This window comes from Typopeltis vanoorti, chromosome 12, assembly GCF_054136105.1.
Source record: "Typopeltis vanoorti isolate ZY-2024b chromosome 12, IOZ_Tvanoo_1.0, whole genome shotgun sequence".
Lineage (NCBI taxonomy): Eukaryota > Metazoa > Arthropoda > Arachnida > Uropygi > Thelyphonidae > Typopeltis > Typopeltis vanoorti.
This window is the reverse complement of record NC_143560.1, coordinates 37,700,850-37,726,138: the sequence shown is the minus strand read 5'-3', so window position 1 is coordinate 37,726,138 and position 25,289 is coordinate 37,700,850. Positions and strand designations below refer to the sequence as shown.

The 25,289-nt window shown below is 35.1% G+C and overlaps 1 protein-coding gene across 2 annotated transcripts in view; it reads left to right on the top strand.

Moving 5' to 3' along the window:
• Window positions 1-25,289, top strand: part of LOC150100708 (fatty acid hydroxylase domain-containing protein 2) — a 122,499-nt gene that overhangs the window by 76,749 nt on the left and 20,461 nt on the right. For both annotated transcript variants that reach the window (XM_090401205.1, XM_090401204.1), the window contains exons 5-6: window positions 11,730-11,935; window positions 20,674-20,946. In XM_090401205.1, coding sequence (XP_090257331.1) covers window positions 11,730-11,935; window positions 20,674-20,946 — 479 coding nt within the window. The remainder of the gene's footprint in view (window positions 1-11,729; window positions 11,936-20,673; window positions 20,947-25,289) is intronic.

Here is a 25,289-nt window from a genome sequence, read left to right as displayed (position 1 = left end):
ACATTTCTGTACATCTCCTGCATCAACCTGACATATTTCTCCGGTACCTTCTTCTCCCTCAAACACCTCCAGACTTCTTGCCTTGGCACGCTATCATACGCTTTCTCCAGATCAATGAAAACCAGGTGTAGTTCCCATTGCTTCTCTCGAAACTTTTCCATCATCTGTCATAACCCAAAGATAGCATCTGTCATCGATCTACCAGGATTGAAGCCAAATTGCTCCTTTGCAATCTCCACCTCCTTCCTCAGTCTTCCATCAAGAACCCTCTCTAGGATCTTCATTGTGTGGGACATCAACTTTATTCCTCTGTAATTCTTACAGTCTTGGGCATCCCCTTTACTCTTGTAGATGGGGACAAGAGTACTTTCCCTCCATTCCTCAGGTATATTTTCCTGTTGACAAACTGATTACTATTAATACTAGGAAGCTAAATCTGTGTACAGCAATCCTGATGCAGTGTGGTGTGATCAAGTCTTGCCAATGCCCTCCTTATAATAGCAGAATATTGGGCTGCACAACTCTTGCAGTACCCCTACCCCTCTAAAGCTTCAGATTTCCATCAGACATCACCCTGTTATGGGAGATTGTTTCTATAAAGAGATTTTTACTCCGAGTATTTATTATTTACACAAAGGTTCAATTCTGATTGGTGCAATGACTTTTAACTATTTCTTTTAGAATCTGGAAAATCACTGACTCAAGACCAAATACAAAATTATACACATTTAATAATGCTAAAACAATATGTACACTTTAAATAAAATTACATAACTACAAAATACTAGATCCAAGTTCTTCTAAAATAAATCTATACTTTAGAGATTTTTCTTATCCAAAAACATTAAAATCATCCATTCTCTGACTCATTGTATTACTGGATTGTTTAACATATACCTAATCACATTTACCAGACTAAATACCTTGTTTTCACAATAACAAAATGTTCATAGTCAGTTTCTTTGCTAGGGCCTTTTCCGAAAATATAAAATTTTCTTCTTCTTTTCCATAGGATCCTTTTTTTCTCCCTTATATAGCATACAATATTATACCTACTGTCTCACTGAAGTATAAATGCTCTTAACTTTTGCAGTACTGGAGGAAAAAAGTTTCTTCTACTACTACATAAACAACACATCTAAGTTGAGCTAATTCTGTCATCTTTTCCAGTAGAAATAACAAATAAATCCGGCGTCCTTAAGACAGATGAAACTTTCAAATCAGCGTTTCCTCGAACATTCAATTAGAAAATCAACTGCAATATCTTCTTTTATTTACTAAATAAAAGAAAATACTTGTTGACAGTCTCAACTCCTCAGTTTAAAGACTTACAGTTCTACAATTCCTTTTCAGAACCTTGTATTAACATTCTTGTGACTATCACTAAGGCTAAAAAAACTTCCTAAGAACAAAATTCTCTGGTCTTCATTCTTAAACTTCCATTAGCTCTCTCTCTGTCAGCTGTCAATCACACACAAAACTCCTCGGTGAACATGCACACTTCCTGTAAATGGCAAGCGAGAAGTTGCGTATAATGGTTGACATGTTGTCTTTATTAGTGTAATGAGAATGTCTTTTTAAAACACAACACTTAATAATTTTAAATTACAATAAAAAGGATTGAAAGTAACACAATTATCAGGATCTGGTAAGTACATCAATTTTCAATGGTTTACATTTTATTTTGACAATAATAATATCAATAACTGGCATATTGCAAGTGCCAATTCTCCCTGTAAAATGTTATGAAACCAAAACTAATAATATACTAACATAAACAATTGTAAAAATATTCATAATTGTAAATTGATTATTTTTATAACCCTCTCAGACATGAATCTTATTCTGTTCATAATAGCTCTTCTAGTACAGCATTAAACTTCTGTGCTCTAAAGTTGCAAAACTTTGCACTTAACCATCAAAAAGTGGTGGTGGTAGTAGAATGAAAGTGTCAAACTATAAGCCAGTTTGTATTTCTTGTGTAGTTGTTAATATGTTGGAGAAATTAGTGAGAGGTTGTATACAGCATTAGGATGATGAGGATGATGTTATCTGTGAGGGTCAGCATGGATTTGTTAAGGGGCGTTCTTGTTTTAGTAATCTATTGTTTTTTTATAATAAAGTAACGAGCAGTTGATGAGGGAAAGGCATATTTCTTTTTGGATTTTATAAAGGCATTTGACAGGGTGCCACATGATAAGCTGATATTTAAGTTACAACATATGGATTTAGATATCAGATTAGTGAATTCGATTGGGGATTGGCTGTCTGATAGATATCAGAGAGTTGTGTGTGTGAGGGAGCAGTATGAAGGAAGCAGAAAGTTACAAGTGGGGTCCCCTCAGGCCCAGTATTCTTTAACCTTTATATTATTGACATTGTCAATGAATTGCAGGGAGATATTGCAGATGATGTGAAGCTGAGAAATATTATTAGTAATAGTGCTAATGTGGTAGCCCTTCAGGAGGATTTGAATAAGCTGAACTGATGGGCAAATGAATGGTGATAACAGTTTAATGGAATGAAATGTAAGTTCATGGAGTTTGGGATCTACTGATCCCAAACTCCAAGCTATTGATTTGAAGTTGCACACTATGTTGGAAGAACTTTACTACAGGAAATGGAGGAGACAAAGGGACCTATGGCCCCTTTGTGCCAGGTCAGCTCTGTTCAAGGAGGTTAGGGCTCTATGATGGTTTGGGGAGCCTTCTCATGTGACACATTAGGTCCCTTAGCGTGTCTGGAGAAATCCTTAAATGCTTCGAACTACCAAATGTGCTGGCTGATCACCTACACACTTTCATGGCCTTCACACATCCTGCACTTGGTCTGTTCCAGCAGGACAGTGTGCCGCCCCACCGAGCCGCAACCACCCAGGCATAGCTCAAGGAACATTTATCTGAATTTGGGAACATTCACTGGCTCCAAGGTCTCCAGATTGAATCCGATTGAATCTCTCTGGGATGCTGTAGAGCGAGACATCAGAACCATGTATCTGGGACCATCATCTAAGGTGCAGTTGTGGACAATGCTGCAACAGTCATAGCTGGAATTACCTTTGGTGGAGTCAATGCCTCAGAGAGTACAGGCTGTTGTTCATTCTAGAGGAGGACCAACACATTATTAGGTAGGTAGGTATCTGTAATGTTTTGTCCATTGAGTGTAGTTGTTCAGAGGTGTCTTCAGTAAAATAATTTTTTAGATGCTGTGATATATATCTGCGAAGAAAGACCAGAAATAATATTAATATTAATGGGATATTAATTAAGGATAGAATGAAGAATGAAAATATATCTTTTTTGGCAAGAAATAACTCAGAATTGAGTTTTGCTAGCATTGAATGAACTTAGCCAGCTTATCAGAACATTACTGATAACAGTTTGGAGATCAGTAGTTAAGGATGCAGAAGTAGATATTCTAGAAGTCTTATTCATTATAAAATAAGAAAGTGGAATGCACTATAGTTCCATCAGCAGAAAATAGATAGTCATTTGGTGAAGATTACTCTAGGAATATTGCAAAGATAGACCATTAGTTATGAGATTACTATGGGATCTTTATACTAGATTTGATCATGTGCTATAGAAATATTATTATTCATGACACCTACAACTAGTGGTGAGCTATGGAAATTTTAACAACGGGCTGCATCGTCAAGCAAAAAAAAAACGTATTTCAAGCTGTATTAATAAAAATTTTTATTAATACAGCTTGTGTACAAATGCCAGTCAAAAGTATGAGGAGACAATCAACCTGTAAAAGCTATCACTTTTAAACAAATATTTCATGATCTAAACATGAAATATTTGCACACAATCATCTGTGTTAATTTATCTTACATAAGAAAAACATTTTTTAACTATCAAAATATAATAAGAATAAAATCGTTTATAATTGCACGTATGCAATAGTCTGCATTTTTTATAAACAAAATAAATTTGTTTTGTTTGTGATAGAAGTTTTTATGACAAACAATCTATAAATAATAAATAAATATCTAAACACAATAATATTGAAATAAATTATATTTCTCTTTTGTTTTTATACTTCAAGTAATAATCAATAGTACCAATCAAGGGGCATTATTTTATAATCCTATTTATTTATATGTGATTACCAAAAGTGAGTTCTTATTTGTAAAATGGTAGTAACAGTAACTATAATATTTTATTTAATAAAATCACTTTCGAGAAGATGACACAATTTTACATGAAAAAAAATAACTCACTGTCTGGTGCACATTTATCCAGAAAAAACTCACTCCTTTACATGTTAAATTTACACAATTACTTTAAGGAAATACTTATGACAACAGCTGCCACACCTTATTTTTTACCTCCTTCACATCTTGTGTTCTTCTATTAGGATCTATGGCCAAGCAATGATTTTCTAGAAAAGATTTGACTTAGGGATTCGGATTAAATTCATTCAAGGGTTTCCCATTTATACATATTGTCATTAAATCCGAAATGTTTTATTGTGAGAGAAGATCTCTTCGTCATTATGATATTATTCATCACACTAAAAGCTCGTTCGGCTTCAGCGCTACAAAACTGCAATTGTTGCCATAATCACTTTGGCTTTTTTCATCGTACTGGAAATTTTGTTCTGTAACTTTCCAGCCAAAGCTATTTCCACTAAATCTCCAAAATCATTAATTTTAATTTCATATTTCAAAATAAAATTTAAAGATCTTATTCTCTTTTCTCCTTATAACCATGGACATGTAACTTCTTCCATGTTTCAGGATAACATACATTTAAAATGTTTTTCAGTTCTTCATCTTCCAAATCCTCATAATTTTCATTTTTAAGTTTAAAACTATTTTGCTGCATTAATCTATCCTTTAAAGACATTATAAGAGAGTTTAATGTTTCTCACTGTAGTTTGTGAAATCTGATTTTGCTTTCAATTGCTATTCCTTCAAATTCTTTTGATTTTAACATGGTATCAATTTTAGATTCATAAGAACCTACAGAATTTTTAAAATCATTAATTGCATTAATTGTTCGCATGATTAAGGAGTTAGCCCTTAATACTTATATTTCAACTTTGTAGAGCTTCTGACAGATATGATAATTCCTGTAGGATATCAATCATTAATGCTAGATCTTTTAAAAATTCCAAATTGAGAAGTTGGTTTAAAATCCCTTATATTTATCATTCTCTCATAATCTGATTTGACCTTTCTAGTCACCCTTCTTGCTTGCACTTTGTACTGCATATGCTGATCACTTTTTGCTTTACATTCTGTTCATGGTGTTTTCTTTTTTTACAGCTCTTGCTTCATATCTTTACTCATACACTTAATCCCCACTTGATTTATTCATCTAACCTTGAGTATGCAGTCTCTCAAACAATCCCTAATTATTTCCCATGTACCACTCACATTCTTTCCTTGTACCTTCTCAACCCATGACACTGCTCCAAGATGACTCTTAAGAGTGTCATAATTACCACCTTTATAGTTCAACATAAACCATTTCTTGACAGAGAATTCCACGTGTTTGACAACTTCCCAGAACAAGACTGCATGGTCACTCTCCCCAATTGCAGGTAGTGTGTCTACCTTGGTTATGGGTACATACTCTGATGCTGTTACCATATCCAGTGCTCTCAAATCCCAGGTCCCTTCTATCACATGCTGTTTCAGGTAATTATCTCTTAGCAACTGTATAAATTCCACTTCCATCTTGCTATGTCCCCTTCCCTCTCTCCAGTCTATTTTCCCATAGTCGGAGTCTTCCATAATAATTGCTTCACTTGCACTCATTATGCTGATCTGCCAATGCATGGCATCTACATCTTCCTATGGAATCCCCTTGGTCTATAGCAACAACTAACAATATAATTTGCCTTTATCTCCAAATAGCCTCAGATAAGCCATCTCCCTGAGACCTAAAATCCTCTTTAACTTCTAATTTTGTTGGTTGAAGTTCTTCAGCTATCATCAGCAATACCCATCTCCTGTCCTATTCCCTCAATCCTCCCTGAAAGTACAGCACCCTTTCATTCTATTCCTGTAACTATATCATTTTCTGTCAACCAGGTCTTGGCTAAAAATGATAGGCAAGTCGAGCTGAACTATACCAAAAAACTCCTTTCACTTATTTGTGTCCATGCATTTCAACATCCCTTTGGACCCACAATTACCCTTGTGTAATGTCATTACCAACCCGTTCAAATCTTAAACCTGTTAAATCGCATTCAGCATTGCATAATCATTTCTGTACACATGCACATTTATCACGGTGGCCAGACGTTTGACACATGCTTCTCTGGTTTTGCACTTGCAAACTCTCAACTAAACAACACTTTCTTGAAACATCCAACTCCAAAACCATTCAAATGTAGTCGATCAATTGCACACCATTCCTCCTGCACAACGACTCATTAGCAATCATGTTCCTTCTCAATTATGTCCTATCATACTGGGGCAGCAGACTCACAATCTTTACTTTCTTACTCTTCATTTTGACTGGCCTAGTTGGTCGAGTGGTTTGCGTATCTGCTCTCCAGCCAAAAGGCTGCGGATTCGAATCCCACTATGGACATGGATGTTTGTTTGTGAAAATCCTATTGGTGGTGGTGGTTGGCAGTAAATGGCGTTGGTGTAGAATGAAGGTAGTTGCGATTGGTGGAGATGGAGAGTTGTAGAGTAGGTGCCCTCCCTTGATGAGTCTTTGAACTCTCTGGAGGTGTTATGTAATAATAATAATTTTCACTTCTTTCAACAACTCTTTCATATCCTCTCTCTCTCATTGCATATTTCTCCTCTTTCAAATTCATTTGTTCTTGCCAAAATAACCACCTCTTGCACTTCTCTCTTCTGCAAACTAATGGTGTTACTAACATCCTCGATCTTTGCACCTGGGAAACATTCTTTTGTTACATTCTCATTAAGTATTCCTTTTATAATCGACTCTCCCTGCAATACCTTCAACTTATTTCCAGTTTCTCCCACTTTTTGTTTTTCATTCTTCCACCTGCTCTACTACACTATAATTGTTTCTCTAGTGGCTCTAGCTGCCATTTTGTCCTGTGAGCTGTGTAATCATGCTATTTCACTCATTACTATTGCCTCATCATCCACGTTACTTTCAGACAGTTTTTTTTTCATGCTCTCATTCTTATGCTGTATCCATTCAGATGCCCTGAAAATGTCAAGATTGAATGATATGATATGTTTAAAACTTTTTATTTTGTAGTTTTGTTGCTGAAAAGAGAATAATGTCAGCTTAGGAAATTTATCTTCAATCAAATGTGGCAGACTCTATATTAGTTGTCTTTGATTTATTGGTTTGCTCCAAATGGCAATGAAATTGACTGATGATGATCTCTGTTTTTATGAGATGAGAGTGATGGATGATAGTTTAATGGATGACTTTTTATTTTTTTTAAGAATGCTATAATTATATTTTTATATTATGGAATATTGATAGAAATATTTAAAATGCAGGATAATATGTATCCATCCATATTTTATAGCCAGATATAGAAAAAAACTGAAAAGTTTAGAAATTTAATTATCTTTTTATTAGTGCTTAAATTAAGTTTTGCTGACCTCACAGCTGTTATAAATAGTCAGTTCTCATCAGATGGTAGGCAGTAATCTAAAGAAAACAAAATCCTCTGTTCAACATAGCATTCCTATATCAGAAAGTTAAATTTATCATAAGTGAACTCTCAGTAGGTGCATAATCAGTTAGTAAAGTATAGAGCCAAAAAGCTTCAATTGGTATTGATTGTACAGAGGGTTTCTGTTTTCTCTTCTGCCTGGTCTTTGATGAGAACCAGCTGTCAGGACAGTAAAACCTAATTTAAACACCAGTAAAGAGGCAAACAAACAAACATACTCCTGAGCAGAGCTCTTGTCTTAAGTAGTGCAAGCCAAGGCAACTTTGATATCAAATGTTATATTATCATAAACCCCCTTCTGGAAAAATTTCCATGTTACTCCTCTAAGTAAATATTATTTTTTATTTTTATGGCTATTTAGCCTATTTTTGTTTAGGAGTACCCCTTTTTTATAATGTTATTAGCTTTTTACTCAATTTTTAGGACATTACTGATGTTTTAAAACCCGATATATGAAGAATATATCGGAATAATAATTCGGACATACCTTTGTAGGATGTTGCTGGTGGTCTTCTTATTCAACAGCATCTGGCTTATGGTGATATACATTTATCTGCTGTTAAAGTATGACTTGAAAGGAAATGTGGGGATAGAGAGATGTGGGAGAATTATTGGTGAGGCAAGAGGTATGTGAATTTTAAACCCAGGTGTTTTTAAGGGTGGGAAGAGAATTCTTTGGGAGGGAGGTGAAAGATAGAAATTTTTGAGGAAGGAAAAGGATATGATGGGATAAGATCAGGAGTCTTATCCCCTTTTGGCAAAAGACCACAGAAGGCATGCAGATTCCCATTGTTGGTATAGTAGTGGGAGTTAATATTTCCCTAGGTTGTTTATGCAATAGAAATGGTTATTGAAAATTCAAGATTGTTAGAAGAATAGAGAGGATTATCTGTATTTTGGTGGGTAGGTAAATTACTTGTGTTAGTCATTGCTGCTATCAGATACTTAGCATTTCTTCAGTCATGATCAGTGAAGTCCCCAAAGAAGGCATTCTCACTTTAGGTAGCTGGACTGCAAAAAATGAAACTTCAAATAAGGATTTGATAAAGTCAAATGTCATGACATCTGACTAATTCAAATTTTTATCTTCATCAAAATAATTGTCAGCCTTCATGAATATGTAAGTATTATTATTATTTACAGCATCTCCATGGAGTCTGGAGACGCATCGCAGGAGACCCAAATCAACCATCATACACACAAATCCTATCCTTGAATCCATTCACCATCAGAGAACTCACAGTCAATTCTGGCGATCCATTCCACTCACTTACCACTCTTGACACAAATATCTAGTCCGCAAACCCCTACTAACCACACTCCTACTTGACTTCCACGGATTGCCCCTAGTTCTCTATTTGTCATATATTGAAAAATTTCACTTGCATCAATTTTATAAAACCCCTTTAATATCTTAAAAGTTTTTATCATGTCCCCCCCCCCTTTCCTGCCTATCAACAACCCACAAACCTTCAACCTATCTGCATAGGGAGTATTCCACAGACCTGTCACCATCTTGGTCACTCATCTCTGAATCTTTTCAGCTGCCTTCTGGTCCCCAAGAAACCCAGATGACCAAATCTGTGCACAGCAGTCAAGATATCCCTTTTATAAAGAGGGATAATAATAATTTCCTTATCTTTATTTGTTGGTATGTTTTTCAAAATCCAAGTAATTCATTGAGCTATTTTACCAACTTTTGCAATATGCCCTCTGAACTTTAACTCTGGTTACCATTTCCCCAAGTCCCTAGCCTCATCAATTTCCTGCAAACCAATATCATCAATATGATACACCGTATGCAACCTTTTCAACCTGAAGTGCATAACCTTACATTTTGCAACATTAAATCAACAATCATTATCCTGTGTCCACAATGTCAATTTATTTAAATCATCCTGCAGGATATGTATATCACCTTTATCAACTTTTGCTCTCTCCAGTTGTGCATCATCAGCAAACAACTGAATATCCCCTCTTAAATATTTCCCTATGTCATTAATATATAAATTAAAGAATAGTGGCCCTAGTACTAAACCCTGAGGTACTCCACTAGTCACCATCATTCTTCTAGACTCCATCCCACCATATACTACTCTCTGGTGTCTGTCCATCAGCCATCCCCCATCATGCTACTAGCCTCATATCCATTCCCATTCTCTCCAGTTTTTATAATAGTTTTTCATGTGGTATTCTGTCAAATGCCTTGGCAAATTCGAGCAATATATATGGTCTAGCCATTACCATTCTCCAATTCTGTTGTCATTTTATTATAAAATGTGAATAAATTACTAACACATGACCTACCCTTTACAAAGCCATACTGCCAACTATAGAGTATTGTATACCTATTGCTACATATTGTATTTTACCTTTCACCAACTTTTCCAATACTTTAACAACCACTCAATATATTAAATGGTCTGTAGTTTGCTACCTCTGTCTTGGAACTACCTTTATGCAGTGGTACTATCTTACCTTCTTTCCACTCCCTTGGAACCCTGCCAGAAATGAGACTTAGATTGAACAACTTCGGCAGAGGCAATGCTAATTCTCTTGCACATTCATGTAGTACACAGGCTGATATGCCATCATCCAGTCCCACTGTTATGTTAACATTCATATTTTTTAATATGTTGAACACTTCCTGTTCATCTACCTCAATTTTGATATGTGCCTTTATAACATCAGCAACCTCTGTAAAATCTCCACCTGGATGATACGCCTTTACAAAATGATCAACTATTTCTTTTGACTTAGTCACCTTCCTACCTTTAGCATTGTTTAAAGTCATTCTACCATAGTCATTTTCCCTCTTACTTGCTACATAATGAAAAAAAAAAAACTCTTTTAGGTTTACTTTGGCTTGTTTGGCTAATTCTCTCTCATAGTCTGATTTGCCTTTCTTACCATACTAGTCACCCTTCTTGCTTGCACTTTGTACTACTCATGAGTATGCCGATCACTATTTTCTTTATATTTCCTCCACAATGTTTTCTTTTTTTGCAGTGCTTGCTTTATATCTCTACTCATCCACTTAATTCCAACTTGGTTTATCCTCCTGACCTTTGGTATGCGGTCTGATACTGCTACCCTCAAGCAATCTCTGACCACTTGCCATGCACTACTGACATTCTTTCTTTGTAGCTTCTCAAGCCATGGCACTGTTCCAAGGTGACTCCTGATTCTCTCGTAATTATCTCTTAGCAAATGTATCAATCCCACTTCCATCTTGCTATGCCCCTTTCCTCTGTCCAATCAATGTCCCCATAGTTAAAGTCTCCCATAATAATTGTTTGGCCTACACTGATTTTGCTGATACATGGCTTCTACATCTTCCTGTGGAGCTCCTGGTCTATAGTAGCATCCAACAACATATTTTGTCCTATTTGCCTCAAATGAACCATCTCCCTCAGACCTAAATATCCTCTCTAACTTCTAATTTTGTTGGTTGTAATTCTGCAGCTATCATCAGCAATACCTCACCTCCTGTTCCTTCTATCCTCCCTGAAAATACAATACTCTTTACATTGGTTTTTGATTGGTTTCCATTCCATGATGTTTTATTTATTGTACTCAACCACTTGTTTTCAAAGCCTGTAAATCTTTCTTTCTCTTTCTGTTTGATAACCAAAGTTCCTTCACCAAAAGAACTGTGGAGAGTACCATTAAACTATATATGTCAGTTTTAAGTTTGTTGGAGAGATGTGCATTTTTCCATATATTTGTAAGTTTGGTCATAGTAGACTACCCTAGATTTATTCTGTTTTTAGTAGTTTCTTCATAATTTAGCCTGTTTGTGATCAGTGTGCCTAAGTAATTGAATTTTTAACCTGTTTTCCAGTTTATTTCCTTCCACTTCAAAGTTCTTCCCCATTTCCAATTGATTAGCTAGCTATTAATCAAATGTAGTAATGTACAGTGAAGTAATAAAAAAAATATGAAAAAATAGTCTGAAAACTGATTATACTGATTATCCTCATATGTCCGCTAGTAATTAATCTGTATTTATTTATTTATTATTTATTTATTTTATATATTTTAAAATACTTTTCTTTCAGATTGTGAATTTATTTATTTTTTTCTTAAAGGTTGCTCCCGAACAAGTGTTGCAAGTTGTTAAACAAGTACTTATCAACCAGTTTGTAGTGGGAATACCATTTGGAATATTTGCATTTTATTTAATGGAATGGCGAGGATTTGATTCAGGAAGGCAGTTGCCTACTTTCCAGTGGGTACTTCTGGAGCTTATTATTTGTGTGCTGTTAGAAGAAGCTGGCTTTTATTATTCCCACAGGTAACATTTAAGTGAGAGAAAAACCATAATAATGACCATGGAATTATTAATTACTTAGTTCCCATACATGAAAGGTCGAGAGACCTCTCGTGTATGGGATCAACATAAAAAATAAAAAGTTGCTTAGTTGATAGCAAAAATGCTTTAAATTTTAAATTTTAATTACCATTAATTGTTGATATAGTATTAATGGACTAATACAGAGATAGACAAGTTGCAGAATGTTTTTACTGCTGTGTAGCAAAGTATATTATACCTTGACAAGGAATTATATTCTTGTTTTAAACCTTTACCCCAAGCATTAGCAAACAAAGTTTGCACATGAAGTACAGTCATACTCCGACTTACGCGAATCCGGAGGTACGTGGTTTCATATATGTACATATTCCTGTCCCGCTTCACGCCTCACCACTAGTCATATCTTTCCGGCACCGGCCGCATTTGCCAGTGTTGCACATGCTGTGAACAAGCGCTGACGTGTTTCGTGCGGTCTCTATTCATACACGATTTTTATAGTCTACAAATCTTGCGATTGTTTAATGTTATGTTCTTGGTAAAAATTTTATCACATAAAAAAGAATAATGTCGTCCTAAGGAAGCAAGTCCAATTCTTCTACAACTAGCAAGAAAAGAAAAACATTGACTTTGGAAACAAAACTCAACATTATTAAGGATTTTGAAGGCGGAATGAAAATTTGTGAGCTAGCAAAGAAGTTTGATCTACAGGAATCCACAGTAAGAACAATCATAAAAGAAGGGTTTACAGATTTTGGAGGGCATAGATTCTAACAAGGAACGAATTGTAGCCACAAGGTAAGGAATAAAAATATCATTAGCTTGCTATGAAGAAATTTTGCGTGACAAGAAAAAGACATTATGCCGTCAGACGAATCTATTAGATTTTATGAAACCATTGACATCGAAATAACTTTTTTTTTTTATGTACGAAAAACTACAATTATGATTATATTTCTTAAAAAAAATAGGTGTTTTTGTAAACCTTTGGTTCCAATTAACTAATATTTTGTATGTTTGTATGCAAAATTATACCCGAGTTACGCGAATTCGACTTACGCACTTTTTGTTGGTCCCACCTACCGCGTAACTTCGGGGTATGACTGTATCTTCACTGCTAGTCTATTTGTATATGAAGGTTATTGACTTCATGTCTGTTGCTTCAGTATCACATAATGCAAAAACTATAGGAAAGACTACTGAGACTGAATTCAACCTTTATTGAGGTCTCCTCATTGAAAGCTATACCCAGGAAGATACCAAGGTTTAAATCAATTCAGAGTGATATTTTCTATACACAAGCAGTAAAATGCACTCTGGATCAGAGATAGTTGATGTCAAGTCAGTAGCCTGTTTATACAAGTAGACTAGTTGTGAAGATACTTCATGGACAGACTTTGCTAGCTTACTCTTAGGTAAAGGATTAAATCAATAATTTATATAATTATAATATAACTATAACAATTTCTTGTTGAGTATAATATAACATAGTTTGTAACATAATGGTAAATCCTTTCTACAACTGTCTGATCCAGGTATTTAATAATATGGTAATGCACCATTTTACTACTTTATATCAAAAATATGTTTATTGTATCTAATCTTATATCTTTCTGGATTTAATTCCCACAAATGAGACATCAATAAAGGTTGAAATTAGTCTGGATAGTAACCCTTCCCATAATGTTTTTGCATTATAAAATACTGAAACAGTTGATGTAAATTAAGTAGTCTCTATGTACAAGTAAACTATTTATGAAGATATTTCCTGCACAAATGCTTACGTAAAGAATTAAAACAAGAATATAACTTCTTGTCGGGTATAATATAGATAAGAATATTGTATTAACTTGGATGTGATGCCACATTATTCTGAATAAGTTTACATTAATGAGAGAAGGATAAAACATGGCTATAATATAGAACCGTTATAACAACTTCATTTCCAAAGAATTGCTTGCTTCACTGAAGAAGCTCGGCAGCACAGTTAGAAGAATAATACATGGCCTTTGGTTGGCAAGACCTGAGATAAAATCCACTCATTGCAGAAAATCTCTCAAGTAACATATCTTTCATATTATCCCTTAAACTCATTCACAACATACTCTGGTGATGCATTCCACTACCTATCACTTTCTCTCTCTCTCCATATAAAAAATCTTCTTACCCTTATCCAACTTCCAGAAAAGTATTTTCATATTTCCCCTCATTCTCTCCACTCTATGTATAATCTCTTTATTATTAATCCTGTAAAATCTCACCAGCATCAACATCTCTATCATCTTTGTTCCAGTTATCCAGCATTTCTACAATTTACATTTCTAAATTAAAGTCACAAGAAATTATATTCTTGTTTAATCCTGTATCCAAGTATAAGCAAGCATAGTTTGCGTGTGAATTATTTTCACAAATAAGTTACTTGTATACAGAGACTTAATGACCTCACATTAATTACCTTAGTATCCCATAATGCAAAGCATACATCCCCTTTCAGGTGTGTATAAAGTTATATGGAAAAAGGACCACTATCCAGACTGGTTTCGACCTGAGGTCTTATCAGTAGGAGCCAGACACAGAAGAGATACTGAGGTTGAAGTAATGCAGGAGTCTCATATTTCTCATATACGAGTAGTGAAGAAGTGTAACACCTTATTGCTAAAATACATTGGGTTAGAGCTAGTTGTTGAAAGTTTTTTTCACTCAGCTATAAATTAAAGGTGCCAAGAAATTATATTTTTGTTTAATCCTTTATCCAGGTGTAAGCAAACAAAGTAGCACATGAAGTATCTTTATGACTAAGCTACTTGTATATCGAGGTTTAATGACTTCACATTAATTGCCTTACTACTTCCTAATGCACATTAATTGACTTCACATTAAGGCAATTAATGTGAAGACATTAAACCTCTATAAGCAAGTAACTTAGTCATAAAGATACTTCACATGCAACTTTGTTTGCTTACACTTGGATAAAGGATTAAACAAGAATATAATTTCTTGGCAACTTTAGTTTATGACCAAGTGAAAGAACTTTCTACAACTAGTTCTAATCCAGAGTATTTTAGTAATGAGGTGTTATGCCTTTTTACTACTTGTATATGCAAAATATATGACCTCTGCATTCAACTTTTGTATCTCTGTTTTTTGAAGCTAGAATAGTTTTGTTATGTGTAGTGTTGATCATATTATCTAAACGAGACCATAGGTCAGCTTCTTTGTAGTTAGATAGCATATAGTTAAAATCAAGATGTGAAGAATCAACTTGGTTGAGTGCATACCATGTGGATCGTATTCTCTCATGTAACATGGTCAACAACACTTTTCGATAGTTCTGTTTAGCTCTTCTGGAATGGAAGCTTTCTTTGAAATGTAAGTTGATTCAGAAGTTTGGCCTGCTTGCATTTTAGTTGTTCTAGCTTATGCTCCTTTCTTACTTCCTCATCAGGTCTGTTCATGATGAGTATGTTGATTTTTTTTGACCAAAAAATTAATGTAACAAAAGGTAACACTGGGTTTAATAGGTCATAATAGATATTTAATTAAACCAACTAGTTTTGCCACATATACTAGTAGATTCTTCTGTGTTAGGAAGAACAAACAAATATACAATAAGTGGTAAACATGAACCGTTACATAACTAAAAACTAAATATGTAGGAACTGTTGGTTCCAGGCAACTCCGAGCAAAGGGTCCTTTGCTCGGAGTTGCCTGGTGTTGCACTACCTTACCTCAGTCCTGAAGATATTTTCAGGTGCAAACTTTGTTTGCTTACACTTGGATAAAGGATTAAACTAAATTTATTATGGTCTAACCAAGTGAAAAATAAACTTCCAACATCTTTCTCTAAATCCAGAGTAATTCAATAATAAGGTGTACACTGGTTAGCAACTCCTATAGGTAAATATGACCTCTCCTATTGCTTCTGCCATAGTATCTCCACCTTTGAGTCTGCCTTCCACTGACAAGACCTCAATAAAGGTTGAAACTGGTCTGGGTAGTGGCCCTTCCCTTAATGCATAGCAGTATACATGTCTGCAAGGAGATGTGCTTTGCATTATGGGATATACTGAGACAAGGAGTGATGAGAGCTTGGTCCACCTTTGCTCGGAGTTGCCTGGTGTTGCACTACCTTACCTCCTCAGTCCTGAAGATATTTTCAGACGCAAACTTTGCTTACACTTGGATAAAGGATTAAACTAAATTTATTATATTATGTAGGAACCATTACACAGAAATAAAAAAAATTGAATCAGTGTATATTCCAAGTAAATGCTACAAAGAATACTATTCTCCACAACAGATCGTTCCATGACATTCGCTACAGGGCCTTTTCCATCCTTTATATTTGCCAACTTTCTCTCAAAATTGCCAATTTCCTGAAACCTTCATGATATAAGAGTGGCTTTCAAGCTCAATGTGACTATATAAACTCTGTTATGTTTGCCTAAAGGACCACAACCCTTTTAACAAACATCCTGGAGTTGACAATATTCCATACTCTCGTGGCCTTGCTTACATAGGGCAAACATCTAGCAGTTTGGAAATTAGGCAAAAATAGCATATTGGAGACATCAATAACAACAGAGAAGACAGCTAAGGCATAGCAGTCCATGTCTCCTATGCTCACCACAATACTGGATGAAACATGAGCTCCATGCCTTACATAGAAGACAACTTCAGTGCCTGCAACATCAAAGAGGCTAATCATTATCCACTCACAAGGCACTCGCAACAGAAATGAGGAATGATTTTGTGACATTTGGAAGCCACTTATTAGATCTTTCAGCATGTCAGACTTTAACTTTTCTGCCAGCTTCCATGCTCCACTGTTTTTTTATTTTTGTGTACAGTTCCTACATATTCTGTTTTTAGTTATGTGATAGTTCATATTTACTGCTTATTATATATTTGTTTGTTCTCCTAACCCAGAAGAAGTCACTAGCATATGTGGCAAAACTAGTTGGTTTAATTAAATATCTATTTGACCTATTAAACCCAGTGTTAATTATCTTTTGTTCACATTCATTTTTTGGTTGAAAAAATAAAAATACTTATCATGAACAGACTTGATGGGAAAGTTAAAAGAAAGGTGCATAAACTAGAACAACTAAAATGCAAGAAGGCCAGATTTCTGAATTTACATTTCTAAAAAAAAAAATGTAGGAATAATAATATAATTCTAAAGTTTCTACTTTTCAAAGAATGTTTCCATTCCAAAAGAACTAAACAGATCTATCAAAAAGCATTGTTGGACATGTTATATGAAAGAATACAATCCACTTGGTATCTTTTCTCGGTTTGGCTCTCACTGATGACATTTTAATAATGCTTGTCTTTGAACTTCTTTTTGGGGAGTAGAGCGATTTTGCCACTGATGAGAGTTTAATGAGTTTAGGCGCAACCTTTTGGCTCACTTGATAAGATTTAGAACTCTGAACTTTTTGAGAGGTCCCCCCCCCTGCACTTTACCTCAATAAAGTTCAAAACTGTCTTGGCCCCTTTCTGTAATGCATAGTTTTATACACACCTCCAAGGATGTGTGCTTTGCATTATGGGATACTAAGCAATTAAGGTGACGTCATTAAGCCTCTATATACATGTAGCTTAATCATGAAGATACTTCACATTGCCAACTTCGTTTGCTTACACTTGTGTAATTTCTTGGCAACGTTTTTTTTACTTTATAACCAAGGGAATGGTTATACATTGAGAAATGTAAATTTCTCAGCATAACCATTATTCCAGAAGTCTGATATTGCCTTAGTTACCTATCTCAGGAGCCTCTCTAGAATTGCCTCAGCTCATTGAAATCCAGATTATCAGATTTTTATGCAATAGGCTGTGTTGTCTAATCAAGGTTTCGTATCATGATGTAACTACATCCTTATCTCTTAACTGACCATGTATCCTCACCATACAATAGACCATTCAAAGTTCAGACCCTGAATACACAGGATTTTATATCTACAGGAATTAGAAGGATGCTTCACTGCTGTTTTGGAATAACAGCAGTGAAGCATCCTTCAAACATTATGCAAATTAAAGCAACTGTGGTTGCTTTAATTTGCCAAAAATTTGGAAGACTGCAATTTTAAGACCAATATTGGTACCAGAATAAATCATTTGTTTTGGAGTGTTATTTAATCCTGCTAAATGTAAGATAAATAAAGTACTTTTATTTGGAGCAGTGAACTCTGTAACTGGTTCCAATGGATTACGATATGAGGCTAGAATTGTCAGCTTCCAAAATTTTTAAATCAGTATTTGTTGCCTTCCATTCATTCTTAAAAAATGTGCAGTCCCTCACCTATATATAGATTTCTATACAGGCAAAACTGATTGTTGAAGTGTGAGAAGTGTTTAGAATTTCAAGTAATGTTGATGTTAATAAGAGTGCCTGTGTAGCCCTGTTGAAATGGCATATTCATCCATAGTGTTAGGAAATCCAAAGAAAGACCATTCTAAGTTCGATTCTAGTCACTGACTAGAGAAGCATTCTAAGCCTTTCTTCGACTGGTTTCCAATTTAGTTGATCTCTGACATGAGCAAGTATCCCCCCCCCCTGCAAACTCAGTTCTTTTTTATCTCCCATAAACTCAAGAAAATTGATCATAAAACTCACTATTCAAACAATGATATAGTGTTAGGTACCAAAAGATGGTGGCAGTTGTCTGCCATATTCTCCTCTCTGGATGCCATTGAAAATCACTGATTCTTGGGCCATCTATTCTGTGATTGGCTAAATATGGAGACTAGCTGATCATTAGTCTTCAAAATTTAGGGCTAAATGGCCTCGCCTACTACATGAGTAAAAGACATTAGTGGATTTATTTTGATGTTAATAAGAGTGTGGGACTGGATGGGATATCACCACATATATATCAAGGGAATGTGCAAAAGAGCTGGGCAGTCAAGTCAACTCTTGCCAAACAATCAACTCAGCAAGAGTCTGGCAACAGGAATCCATTCCAGAAGAGTCGAAAGAAGGAAAAAATAGTGCTACTGCACAAGGGAGAATGCAGTCAGTGGTGGCCAGTGTATATATGTGATATAGTGATAAAGGTGTTAGAGAGGCTAGTCAGAGACAGAATACAAACCTGTATTGATGAGAATGGAAACCTTTCAAGGAAGCAGCATGAATTTGTTAAGGAGAGATGTTGCTTTAGTAACTTACGTTTTATAATAGAATGGCTAGTGTATGAGTGATACAGTGATTTTTCTGAAGTTTTCTAAAGCATGTGATAGTACCTACTGTTGAAATTGAGCAGGATGGGGATGGACATACATTTTGTAGCTTGGCTACAGGGTTACATGAACTTCAATTAATTATCCCAAATATTCTGCAGAATGTTTCTAGGATACTTTATAAATGCATTTGCTGCTTTTCAGTTGAAAGTGGATTAGCTAGTCTTACATCAAGGTTGGTGCTTTGGGCATCAATCTGTTCAAATATTCAGATTTATCATATTGGAGGAACTTTGTTCCTGCAGGTGGTGAGGGAACTGGGAATCTTGGTGAATAGGGAATTAAACTGAATTTCAGAGGACACATCACAGAAGTTGGGTCAGTTATTCAGAAATAACTGCTATAATGTAAAGTACTCTAAGGTGATACTTCTACTATATGAGGCACTAATCAGACTACATTTGGATTTCTGTGCACAGATCTAATCATCTGGATATATATGGGCAAATATGGACAGTGTATAAAGACTGCAAAGATGTCTCAGGACTCTGGAATGTTGAGAATGAAGACAGGTTAAGGGAATGTAGTCTGCAGAGTATAATAGACAGAGAAGAAGTGATATGATTGAGACATATAAGTTGGTAAGAAGGGTCTATCAGATAGATACAGCAGAATTATTGCACAGGATAATAAGTGAAAAGGGAGAGTGAAAAGTCATGTCGGTAGGAAAGTGAACAGGAAATTTTTTGCATGATGATCAGTTAGTGTGCAAATGTATTGCTAAAGTGGGTGGAGGATGCTCCACCGCTGATTGTTTTGTTTTCAAGGCAGGATGTAATAGTTACTTTGGTGTGTAAGTATTTGACCTCCTGTGGTAAGTCTTCTGACTGATAATACTACTGTTATAGATAAATAGGTTAGTCTATGTCCATAAGAAGGTAGGAGCACAAAGAATTCTTCAGAATAAATTAGTATGGGAAAAATATATTAGAACTGAATAGATCTAGCCTGCTTATTATCTTATGATGCTCTCAATGTGCTCCATAAAATCAGATGGATAAAATCTACCACCGTAGAAAGAATCTCAAATTAAATAAGGAAGGCTCTTCTGATTTAATTTGAGGGGGAAACTACTTCAGCCAGCAGAATAGGTCTCTCTATATAACTGCATGCCAGAAGGCACCACTAGCTTGAGGTTTGGTAAATATCAGTAGTAATATTTCTATTATTTATTAATAGTGTGTTCTTAAACCATTAAACTCAAATTAAAATTTTTGTATTTACATGTTTCTCATTTACATATATTTCCTTGTTAAAAGCAAAGCTAATTTCAAGACTACCATTATTACATTTACTTCTGAAGTTGCAATAATTTGAATTCAAGCAGTATAAAAATATCTTGGGTTGTCTACATTCTTAGCCTACTGGAATAAATCCAGTAATGTTATAATCTCAACTGAGAGTTATCTTATTTTCTGATTACCTTATCTTATATTTTGCAAAATATAATTGAGATTTATTTAATAATTGTATGCTAGGTTACTGCATCATTCACGAATCTACAAGTTTATCCATAAGCGTCATCATGAGTGGACTGCTCCTATAGCTATCACATCCATATACTGCCATCCTGTGGAACACATTTTTTCCAATCTCTTGCCACCATTACTAGGCCCACTTTTTTTAGGATCTCACACTGCAACATCCTGGCTATGGTTTTCCATTGCTATTCTTTCTACCCTGAATGCTCATTCTGGCTATCATTTCCCATTCTTTCCATCTCCTGAAGCTCATGATTTCCACCATCTCAAGTAAGTTGCATTATTATGCATATATCAAAAGAAACGTCATGTTTTTGCATATTTTATATTTAGTATTTTTATTTGCATATTTTACTCTAGTATAATGAATCACACGAGTATTAGGAATAAAGAACAAACTTATCATTTGGACTTCAGTATCTATCAATTTCCTGAAGATTAGACTAAAAATTTATCATAGAGTGAAGCGCTTGCTTGGTGAATTTTCAGTGGCTCCTCCCTGGTTAATAAATACCTTCAGAAGTATCAACATTGTGGTATGTCAGTGTTTTTTCACCTCCCCTCCCCATACTTTTTTCTGCAGAATATTTATAGGATACTTTATAAATGCACTTGCTTTTCAGTTGAAAGTAAATTAGCTAGTCTTGCATCAAGGTTTTTTCTCCTGGAAAAACAGGCAAACACATGCAATATTATTAGTCATCTGGACCCAATTGCCTCTTCTGTTATTCCAAACCAGAAACATGCTTTCATTGGGTCTGTTCACCCTTCCTTCCTCCTATCTTCTCAGTACACTAGTTTTGCTATGCTTAGTTGCACCATGCCAATATTACTCCATCTTAAAGTTCAACAAATCCAGGTCAGTATGATACCAGATATTTCTATCTTGATATTTTCTGCTGCATGAGCCTTTTGTTCAGCCTATATTTATCTTTTTGAATCAAGTTTGGATTGATTTGGGAATGATCAGTAGTGGCAATCTGTATAAGCAGTAAATAACTGGATATCTTTTTCAAAGTGCATTCTGTACTTTAAATATTAGTTTGTGGATTGCAATGCTAATATTAAATGATAAATCAGAAAAAAGTATTGCAACATAATTAACTAATTTCTTTGCCATTCATTGATTTTCATTGATCTTCAATGAAAATCAAACTAAAAAAATACTCTAGACAGCTAATTTAAGGTTAAAATATTACAAAACATCTACACACCACATAATCCACCATCTATACTACCCCATGAATTGTATTTATTGTTTGTGTTTCGTTCTGGGGCTAATTTTTCTGTATTGAGAATGAACATCCTGAGTTTCTGGAAGGAAAAAACCCTGCTAACGCTTTTTGGGATTGGCTAACTCATCTTCAGTTGAGAAAGTCAAATGTGAAGATTCCCCTCGCCATAACAAGAATTGACTTTAGGTCTTTTCCAATCAAAAGATGCATTGTCATTCATTCTTCTAGCTGCATTATGTGAAGATGCTTTGTCAGACATGCCCAACCTATAGCCTGTGAACGCTTTCAAACTAGTCTACCAATTTATATTTAAAATTAAAATTTCACAATAAATTTTAAATCTAAAAGTGAAAAATGATGCAGCTTGTAATGTTAACAAATGACAAATACAAGCTCAAGTTCACTATTAATGTTTGTTTGTAATGTTTGAATAAGTATGTTATAATTAAATTTCTTATTGCTTTATAATTATTATAACTTTTTTTTTCTTCAGTGTACAATTATATTTATAGTAAGTAATGTAGAAATGTGTGTGTTTGATTGATTGATTTGGCCCATGATGATGATAAAAAAAAAAAAAAAGGAATAAGCTTATTTAGCCCTTATCTAAATGAGGTTTAAGGGGAAAATATTACAGTTGACATGCTAGAGCAAACTTATAGGAGACCACACAAAGTTATGCCATAGTTGGTAGCTTGCTATAGTGAATTTCTTTTAACTTAGCATTGTAGCGATTATTATTCAGGACTTTGCAGTAGTTTGTTCTAGCAGTGTTTGCTATTGTGATAGTCAGCTGTGTGAATTCTCTGGAGCAAAATGTAAGATGGTTGCATAGCTCAGCATAAAACACAAAGTGAATGGCATTCATTTTTTGAGAATGTATGGTCTGTCAGTGTAATATGTGTGTGTGGGGAGATGTGGAGAGGTTGAATAAGAGAAAGGAGCAAATGTGAGTATGCAGGAAGGGCGATATGCTAGTGGACCATAAATCTGTTTGAATCAGAGTAAAGAACATGGCATCATGAGTGACATGGATGTTGAGGAAGATTGTGCAAGATTATGAAATGTCAAGAAAGCATGTGAAACTGATGGCAAACAAAAGAGTGCAACTGGCATTAGAAAGTGTGCAAAAATGACAGTAAAAAACAGAGTCCAAGTAATAGTAAGATGACAAGTGGGGCTGATGGTGAAAAAAAGCATGTGTGAATGTTAGTAAAAAAAAAAGGGACACAAGATTTGAAAGCCAAGTTGGTGAACATGAGGCAAGAGATGAAACAGATGTGAAGTGAAATGAATTGTAGATATGTATGGAAGAGTGAAAAGACGAATGATGCTCAAATGAAAGGTAACGAAAGACTCATAAGTGCATTATATGAGGATTCTATTATTAGAGGTATGGTAAATGAGAAGATGCACAAGGTTTGTTTTCTGGGAGGCAGAATGAGAAGAGTGATTGAGGTGTTGAATGTGAGGAGTAATTGAGCAGAACAAGAAAGGTAGCCAGTGTGTTGCCCAGTTATAACAATGATGAAGAGCAGAGGGCAAGAATTATGAATGATATGTTAGTGGAAATGTGTGAAGAGAAAGGAGAGCATTTTGTGAATGTGTGGGATGAGTTTGAAGGCTGAACACAATTGTATAATTGTATAAGTCAATGATATAAATTTAATGCATATGAGTGGTTTTGGCAAGTCATCTGGAGAGGCTACTGATTTAATGGGAAGAGCAATAAGTGCAGACACTGGATTTAAGCAAGTAAGAAGTGACATGGAAGAGCAGAAGACTAAGGAAGGAGGAATTGAAGTGGTGCATATAAATGGAAAAGTGAGTAGCATGGGATATAAGGAAACAAGTATGCAAGACAGATAGTGAAATGGGGGTGCAGAGTGGGGGGGGGACTACTGTGAGAAAGGATTGATGTCCAAAGAGGAAGTTAAAGTATGAGTAGATAATTGATATTAGTGAAACTTGTTATAGATCCATAAATGAACTGATGTGTTTATATATGAATGCTGGAAGTATCCGAAACAAAGGGAATGAAATTGGTATATTGACTGAGTTTGCTCACCCAAAAATTGTGGAAATAAGTGAGATGTAGTTGGATTGAGGATTTCATCTTGACAAAAATAAAGATGGAAGAGTATGATTTTTTCACAAAGATAGAAAAGGTAAAAAATGAGATGGACTGCTATGGATTATAGAAAAGGAGGTGTGTCCATACAAGGTAGAGATGCAATGGGGAGACAGTGGCAGTGGTTTTGAAGCAGTAATGTGAGATAAAGTGATTAGAATGAAATAATTAATCAGATGTCGCTGTAGACCTCATAATGTGAAGTGTAGCAAATAGGAAAAGAGTGATCATTATGGTTGATTATAATTATAACAATATAGATTGGGATGATGAGGTAACATCTCTAAATAAATAAAATGAATTTTTTGAGTTTTTGAGGGACAACTACCTCAGGCATATATGCAACAAAGGGCACGTGAGAATCGAGGTTCTTGGATATTAATCATCTCATCAAAGGATGTCATTATAGACGTGGTGTTAAATCTTCCTCTGGTTGGTGAGAGTGATCATGAAGTAATAATCCGTGTGCTTGTCAGCCCATATAAGGACTTCTGTAAGAAAAGCATACACTGTATGTGGAACTACAAGGGGGGGGGGGATTATGAAAAGCTCAGAAGACAGCTTGCAGTAGCATAGAATGAAGAGTTGGGTGGAAAGGAGATTAGTGCTGCTTGTATGCTGTTGAAGAACTGTCTAGTAGAATCAATGTCTAAATGTATTCCAAGCATCAGAAGGCTAAATAAGGTAGGTGCAAAATGTATGAATAGAGAGATTAAGTATGCAATATAGAAGAAAGGAATTATGGAGGCAACATAAAATGAATGGTAATAATTATTTCCTTGGTTTGTAAGGATAGGAGAGGTGCAGTGCCAACAGCATTTAGCTAATGAAACCAGGAAAAAAAAAAACCTAGGGAGATCTTGCAATATGTAGCCAGCCTGAAAAAAAAGAATATCATAGAAGGATTGCGTTGATTGAAGAAAATAATAAAAGGGCTGCTGCAGAGGATATAGTTTAGATACTAAATGGGCAGTTTATAAAGGTATTTCATACTTGTGAATGTAATATCATTGGATTCTTAGAACAGTGGAAGGGGAGGAGAGACTGATTGTGAGTGAATAAGAGGTACAGTATATAGGAAATTGCACAAGCTTGATGTTAATAAGGGTTGGGGAACTTGATATACCATCATGTGTTTTGCGAGAATGTTTCATGCAACTGACATCTGCCTTGACATGCTTGTTTAATATGAGTCTTACATTGGGTCAAGTTTCAAAGGAGTGGAAGGCAGGCAAGATGGCATTCAC